General features: G+C 56.7%; 1 protein-coding gene across 1 annotated transcript; it reads right to left on the bottom strand.

Moving 5' to 3' along the window:
* Positions 1–221: 221 nt before the first annotated feature.
* SOX1 (SRY-box transcription factor 1) lies at positions 222–1417 on the bottom strand. Its single transcript, XM_049867429.1, has one exon. The coding sequence runs from the start codon at positions 1415–1417 to the stop codon at positions 269–271; it is 1149 nt and encodes a 382-aa protein (XP_049723386.1). The 3' UTR covers positions 222–268.
* Positions 1418–7952: the final 6535 nt, after the last annotated feature.

The raw sequence follows: 7952 nt of genomic DNA, 5'->3' as shown, positions 1-7952 counted from the left end.
ATTACCTTCCCTTCCTCATCAATGTTTCCATTTTTACAAGAACATGAAAACATTCTGTACAAAAAAGAAAGGCCGGGCTGGGCTGGGGCGGGAGCCCCGGCTGGAGAGCCAGGGCGAGGGCCGCGCCGGGAGCGAGGTCCCCGCCTGTCCGTCGTTCCGTCCAGCACGGCCGCGGCGCCCGCTTCCCCAGGCCGGCCCGGTGGGCAGTGTGGCGTCCGGCCCGGTGGGCAGTGTGGCGTCCGGCCCGGCCGCCGGCGCCGCGCGGGCCCTAGATGTGCGTCAGGGGCACCGTGCCGTTGACCCCCGAGCCGGCGCCCTGGTAGTGCTGGGGTAGCGAGTGCAGCCGGCTCTGCGCCGCGGGGTCGCCGCCCTCGCCGGCGGGTAAGTACATGCTGATCATTTCGCGCAGGTCCCCGGGGCAGGGCGCCCGCGAGTGCGACGTGACGGGCGGGCTGACGCTCGGCTCCGACTTGACCAGCGAGCCCAGAGCGCCCAGGGCGCCCGACGACGCGGCCGCCGCCGCCGCCGCCGCCACGGCCGAGTTCTGGTGCGGGCCTCCCGCGGCGGCAGCGGCGGCGGCGGCGGCGGCGCCGTAGGAGAGGCCGCCGTAGCCCGAGGGCGACGCGCTCATGTAGCCCTGCGAGTTGGAGATGGGGCTGTACTGCAGCGCGCCCATGTCGTAGCGATGCATGGGCTGCGGGTTGTGCGGGTGCGGGTGCGGGTGGTGCGGGTGCGGGTGCGGGTGGTGCGGGTGCGCGCCGCCCGCGCCCGGGTGCTGGCTGTAGGCGAGCTGCGCCTCCTGCATCATGGCCGCGGCCGCCGCCGCCGCCGCCACCGAGCCGGGGTAGGCGCCGTTGGCCCAGCCGTTCATGTGCGCGTAGCCGCCGCCGGCCGCGCCGCCCGGGCTCTCCAGGCGCTGGCCCACGCCCGCGGCGCCCACGCCCACGCCCATGCCCACGCCGACGGCCGGGCCGCTGCCGCCCGCGCCCGCCGCCAGCAGCCCGCCGGCCAGCGAGTACTTGTCCTTCTTGAGCAGCGTCTTGGTCTTGCGGCGCGGCCGGTACTTGTAATCCGGGTGCTCCTTCATGTGCAGCGCGCGCAGCCGCTTGGCCTCGTCGATGAACGGGCGCTTCTCGGCCTCCGACATCACCTTCCACTCGGCGCCCAGGCGCTTGCTGATCTCCGAGTTGTGCATCTTGGGGTTCTCCTGGGCCATCTTGCGCCGCTGCCCGCGGGACCACACCATGAAGGCGTTCATGGGCCGCTTGACCCGGTCCTGGTTCGCCTTGGTGCTGCCGCCCCCGCCGCCGCCGCCGCCGCCGCCCCCGCCGCCCGCCCCGGCCTGGCCCGTGAGGTTCGTGGGGGCCTGGGCCCCGCCGGGCGAGTGCAGGTCTGTCTCCATCATCATGCTGTACATCGGGGCGGCTCTCGGCTTCACCAGGCAGAAAAAGCCTCAAGCATAGAGGGCCGAGGGCGGGTGGGGGGAGAGGGGTTCGAAATGGAACGAAACGTCAGGGGGGTGGGGAAGGTCCTAGCAGAGAGACTAATGGGGGGGGGTGGTGGAGGCAACAAGAAAAAAGAGGAAAAACACACGCACTCAACGCTGGTCAGATTCACAGGTGGAAAGTTTCTCCTGGTGCAGAAACCACTTGCCAAAGACGGTGAGTGCTGGCTCTGTCGCCGCCGCCGCCGCCGTCGCCGCCGCCGCCGCAGCCCGGTCGCCCGCGGCGGAGCTGTTCAAACAGGTGCAGTTGTTGCGAAGTTGCTGCTCCACTTTCGGAGGCGGGAGGGAGTTGGTGGCGCCGGGCCCGGCCCGGCCCGAGGGGTCGCCGCCTCCCCGCTCGCCGCCGCGCGCGCGCTCCCGCCTTTCTTCCTCCGCTCTATTCTTCACCGGCCTTCAAACTTGGTGGCCACAACTCCTGAGAGAGAGGCGAGCCGCCTGCAGTCGCATCTGCCGGTCCCAGGTGCCCAGTGAGAGCGAGACGGGGGGTGGGGGGTCTGGTACCCCGCCACGCCGCCGCCGCCGCCTCGGGAACGCGGGATGCAACTAAAACTGAGCCGGGGAGGAGGCAAGGGAAGAGGGGCCGTGCCAGGAGCGAGGGCGCGGGCAGAGGGGGAAGAGAGCCGGCAGCTCGCAGCCCGAGAGCAGGAGACGCGGCCGGGAACCGCGCTCTGGCTTCCCTGCTCGCGGCCGGAGCGCTCGGAGCGGAGGCGCAGGAGCGAGGCTCGCGGCGCGCCGGGGCCCCAGCAGCCATACGCCGAGCCCCGAGCTGCCATTAAATGAGTTGGCCGCGGCCAATGGGAGCCGGCGGCGGGGGGACTATTTGCATGGCGCGCTGGCGAGTGACGTGGGGCGGCGAGTATATAAACTCGGCGCGGGCGGCGGGAGGAGGGAGGAAGGCAGGAAGGAGGGGAGAGGCAGGGGAAGGAGGGAGGGGCCCGGGAAGGGGGTCACAGCCACGCTGCTTCCTGAGCGCGCGCGGCGGCGGCGAACTCCGAGCTCGCCCTCCTCGCCCTCTCCCCGCCCGCGCGCCCCGAGTGATTAACGATTGGATTTGCCAGCGGAGACGGAGAAAGAAGCGCTGGGGGGCAGGGGGAGGAAAATAACAGCCTCTGGTCAGGTTTAAACGCACGCAATTGCGACCCAGCTCCTCCTCTGCACCCCTCGCCAGCAATACTGTGCCTGCAGAGAAGGGAAAAGTTGGTACCCGAGGCCGGCACCTTGCCCTCTGCTCGTCCGGAGAGCTGGAAAAGAGGGGCGCGCCCTAGGGCGCCAGGGAGACGGTCCGAGGGGGCACACCCCGACAAAATTACCCATGAGTTCTGCTGCTGCTCAGCCCGAACACGGGACTTAGGCAGCCTAGTACCCCCCTCGGACCGCATCCCTCAGTGTCGCGTGCATCTGCAGTGCCCCTTCTCGCAGCAAAGGCATTCAGTCAAGGTCCCCCATAATTCCGGTAGCCAGGGAGCGCTTGTGTAGGGTTATGGCTCGGTAGCTTCCTTCTCTATCAATCAGCCCTTAGCTTGGGTGGGGGGGGGTGTCTTTAAAATTAGCCTGGGAGTGTGTAGTCACATAATCTTCCCAACTTTGGCCTCCTCCTTCTCAAATGGAATTTTTGGGAAGGTTAAAAACAAGATCTACCTGGAATCTAATTACTCAGTAACAGTTGAAAAAAAGTTTGTTGAAATCGCAAAAGAATGCTCTAGCCCACGCTATTCTGGAGTGAATCTTCCACCAGATGTTTGTCTGAGAGGTGCGAAACCTGCGTGAACTGCGCAGGGCCCAGCTGAGACCTCTTGCAGAAGATGGGGCCTCAGAACTGAGAGACGGATCCGTTCTCCTGTATCATGCAGACGAAAGGCCTAGTTCAAGGAATGACTAAGGTTGTCATTCTTAAACATCAAAGTGTCTTTGATTTGGGGACAAACGAGATTTTCAAACCTAACCTCAAGAAACAACATTGCGTTCACGTTACCGTTTTCACCCAAATGATGTGAAAGTGACCCAAAGAATTCTTTTAGAAAAGCCGTTTAGCCCACTCGACTATTCCTCCTACAACCTCGGGAAGTTGCAGGGGGCATGGGTATTATGCATCCGGAGAAAATGATGCGTCGTCACAGTGATGGTAAAGTAGAGCCTGAGCCACGCGGCACGACTGACCATCTTATATTAGAAATAAACGTGTCATAATGGGGATGATGATAGTAGTAAGAAGAATGTTTCAATATATTGGGCAGTGAACATGTGACATCTCATCTTGTTCTCTCATTTTATTGTTTTAATTTTTGACCTTATCGCTTATCCAGGATAAAGGACGACTGCTTTCTTTCGTCTCAGTCACTGATTATTACTGTATTTTTTTAATTGCAGGATTGCTACAGTATTCGGTACAACAGCAAGTTGTTCTCTCTGCAGATCCAGCTGCTTTCATTTCAGGCCATTCAGCGTCTAACAGTAAACTCATCAAATAATATGTAATTATATTAGAAAGGAAATGGCATTTCAGATTTATTTTTCACTAAGTATCTAGGTTATAGACTCAGTTTTCAGCCACCTTCTTATTTCTCCAATCTAGTTTTTAAATCTTTTGATTTATTTCATGCCCTACCTACAAATATCTGTTACGTTGCGAATGAACAACCACAAACCGAACAAGAATATTGTTTAAGAATGCTGTAGACTCATTTTTCCCTGGTAATTTAGGAGGCAACGGGTGTGCAGTAAGATCCAGTGTGTTATGGAAAGTCAGCAAGACTGAAATAAAGGAAATGGTTTGGAAATTATAAACTATATTATCCACTTAGCAATTGAAAGATCTCTTTGCTCTGCTTTTCTATTTAGATTTTAAACAAAATAGCCTAAGACCCCCTGAAAATACTTTGTGTGAATCAGGCTGGGTGCCTTATTTTCCATATCAATGGAGCAATTTATTTTATAAACACCCTGCTTTATTTTTTGGAACTTGGGTAGCTGACTTTGAATTGGACTACTTTTTGTCTACCATAGACCTGAAAATTGTTTCCAAATATGACATTACCCTCGTTTTCTAGAGCATTTAAACAGGAGGTAAATGGTTTAGCCTCCTATGAGATCACGCTAGTGCTTACCATTCAGGGTGCTCTCCCTAAACCCTTTTTAGTGAGGAGATGTTCCCCAGGCCCAATGGGTGCACACACTATAGGTGCCCATATGCATAAGTATTAACGGGGGGGGGGGGAGCTGCAGGTGTAACTTGTTGCCAAGTGATAGCTGATTGACAGCTACAGCCTCTACCAATTACGCAGCGGCAGGGCACCGAGTGGCAGACCTCTCAGTGTCTTCCATCTTGGCATGAGGACTGAGAGCATCCTATTAACTCCTGTTGGTAATTGCTCCTGGGAGCCTCAGTTTCTTGCTCCTTCTGACCCCTCTCCCCAGCGATTATTTAAAAAGAGAGAAAACAGCCCAAAAACCAGCTTTAAAAATATCTCCGTCTCTCCCCCAATCCATCTCTTTCTCTCCCACCCCCCACCAGGCTGGCAGGGATAGTCTTTAAGCCGAAGACTTTTCCAAAGGCAGTACTCTTGAGGATTTGAAGAGCGACTATACTATTTCAAAGTAATGTCAGAGAAAGCCCAGACCCTGAGGCGAAGGATTAGTTCACTGTTGATTGACCAAATTTGTTCTCTTGGCAACTCAGAAACTTCACTGTGCCTCTTTGCTCTAAATGCCAGAGTGAAGATCAACTTAGAAATGTGGATAAATAAAGATGCTTTGTGTTCTTTTATTTAACCTGTGGACATAATCCTCAAAGAAAATTCAGATTCAAGCCATCATTAGAGGAAATTATAGATAGGTATTTGTGTATATATGTATATATACATATGTATAATATGATACACCAAATATATACATGTATGTATGTGATGTATTTAAACAATTTACAGGAGTCCTTGACTGTCTAATAAATTTAGACCTAGACGCGGAGTCTAATGCCAGTAACTACAGCTTTTAGTTAAGAAGCTTTTTCTTCCCCCCGCAACCCCGTTTGTGTTCACGAGAAACCTGGGAAGCAGGCAGAGAGGGTCACTACAGACAGAATGGCTTGCCTCTAACAATCTTTAAATGAAAGCCAGCTTCCCGACATGCAGAGATGGATTTTCTGTGCCCTCAATCTCCAAACAAGAATGAGAGGGACGGACACGGGCGAGAAGTTTTGGAGGAGTAAACGCTCTTGTCTCCCCGCGGCCACGACGCAGACAGTTTGTCTTGGCGACCCTGCGCCCTCCCCAGCTGTGCCTAGACCACTGCCCGCCGCCCTCCCAGAGTTCAGGTCCAGCGGCTTCTGGGCCCCTTTGGAGGGCTGAAGCCACGTGAAGGCGTCTCCGAGGGCCTCCCAGGGGCTAAGCCTTCCTGATTCTGGTGTCGCCCAAAGGGCTGAGGCCATATAGTTCAGGGGACGGAACTAACGAGGGACCCCCAATTCCTAGACGGAACTTTTGAGGGAGACAAGAGTAGTCTCAAGGGGAAAAAGAGAAGGCGACAAAGAAAACACCGAGAGAAAGAAGAGGAAGAACAGCTGAAGCTGGAAGAGGCCTTGGAGGTCATCTCGGCCAACAGGAGGCGCAGACGGAGGAAAACCCGGGAGGAGGGAACGCGTCTGCGAACGTGCGGCCGCGGCGGCGGGGGGCGGAGGAGGCTGAAGAGGGAAACTACTGCGGGAAGGGGGGCAGGGGCAGAGAAAACCTCGTTTCCTTCTGTTTGGCGGAGAATCGAGAGAAAACTCCAGCCCGGGAGGCACCCCCGTGCGTGTGCGCTGGCCGAGGCGCCGCGCGCGTCGCGATCGCCGTCTGCTGGCTGCGGGGAGAGGCCGCGCCACTGCCACTGGCCCTCGCTGCCCTCGCGGGGACCCCAGTGGCCTCAGGCGCTGGCTTCTGCCGCCTCCGCCTCCCCCGCCACCACCCCTCCCCCCCGCCCCCGCTCTTTCGGTCAAACGCACTTATTCGAGGTTTCCTGGCGCGCGCGTTCCTGTGTTTGTGCGCCAGAGCGCGCGCGGGTTACAGGCCCGAGGTGGGGGGCGGTCTCTCCCTGTTTCCCAGGCGCTCTTGGTCCATCTTCTGAGTCCTGGCCCAGCTAACTAGGCCCCGCCGTTCCTAAAAAAAAGCCAAAGGAGCCAAAGTAGCACAACAGTTTTTTGTTTTGGCGGGGGGGGGGGGGGGAGAGTAAAAGAAAAGGAGGAAGAGGAAAGAAAAGAAAGTCGTTTGTAAGTCTGTAACTTCGAGAGAGAGTGTGTGCCTTTCTGGATAATACCAGAGGAAGAGATCTTTCTAACTGCCATCTGCGCCCAAGTCCACCGCCACTTCCTTGGGCTAAAAACACATCCCCCATTGGAGGTTGCTCTGGCAGCGTTTGAGTGAAAAGGGTAAATAAAGTCCCTCCCCTTGAAAGCAACCAAGAGTTTCTTTCCAGAGATTAGAGTGAAGCTCCCTAAATTCACAATCGAAGAGCAAACAACACTGTGTGTGTATGTGTGTGTTGTGTGTGTGTGTGTGTGTGGTTGCTGTACCTCCCAGCTCTCTGGGTGAAAGCGTTTGGAGAATCTCTGGAGCTTTCGAGTAGGGGCTCACCCTGTGAGCAGTGCTCACACATATAATTCAAATTTCACAGCTGACCTGCTCTGAAAACCTCAATCAGCTTCTAATTGAAGGGAAAACAAAATATTGCTTCCCTACAGCAGAGCTAACGATTTAATCATTATATCAGACATTATAGCTTTTAATTAGGCTAATGCTGATACTGTATGGAAAGAGATAATTCAACACAGTTCTTGATGAATTCTGTAATTGGGTTAACGGCGGAGCAGTTGGGAGAGAGACGTCAATATTCAAGCTGCGTCTGTAGCCACCAGGTTTATGAATGAAAGAGAGAAGACAAGGAGAGGAAAAAAAGGCTGGAACCGGAGAAAAGAATTGCGCCCTCCGCCCCGGCGGAGCTGCCGGCGCTTTGGAGGGAGGGCGGCGGGTGAGGGGAACGAAACTGGACGGCCTGCCGGGGACCAGGCCTCCCAGGCCTGGCTGCAGAGTACCGGCTCCTACTACACGCGCGGCCTGCCTTGGCCCTTCTCTTGCTGGAAACTTTCCGTCAAGACTCTCAAGCAGGCCTACCATGCCCCTTAAACCCTGGGGTTGGAGTTTCTTCCCAAGATACCCACATCAAACCAATCAGAGCGCGGCATTAGCACGCAATCCTATCGGGTGGCCTTTAAGGAAACGAAATCTGCCCCTGCTCCCAGTCCTCTGCCGGCCAGGGGAACCAGCCGGCCGGGTAGGAGCACCCAGGGCCGCGCGCGGGCCGCCCTAACTTGCAGATGCTGGGAAGTGCGGTCGGCGCGCGGAGCGCAAGGGGACTGTTGGCACCGCTGCCCGCGCTCTTGTACCCACGCTGATTATTCAGAACTGGCGGAAAGGTCAAC

The sequence above is a fragment of the Elephas maximus genome, chromosome 23 (assembly GCF_024166365.1).
Source record: "Elephas maximus indicus isolate mEleMax1 chromosome 23, mEleMax1 primary haplotype, whole genome shotgun sequence".
NCBI classification, from domain to species: domain Eukaryota; kingdom Metazoa; phylum Chordata; class Mammalia; order Proboscidea; family Elephantidae; genus Elephas; species Elephas maximus.
Note: the sequence above shows the minus strand (reverse complement) of the source record. Positions and strands in the feature narration are given on the sequence as shown.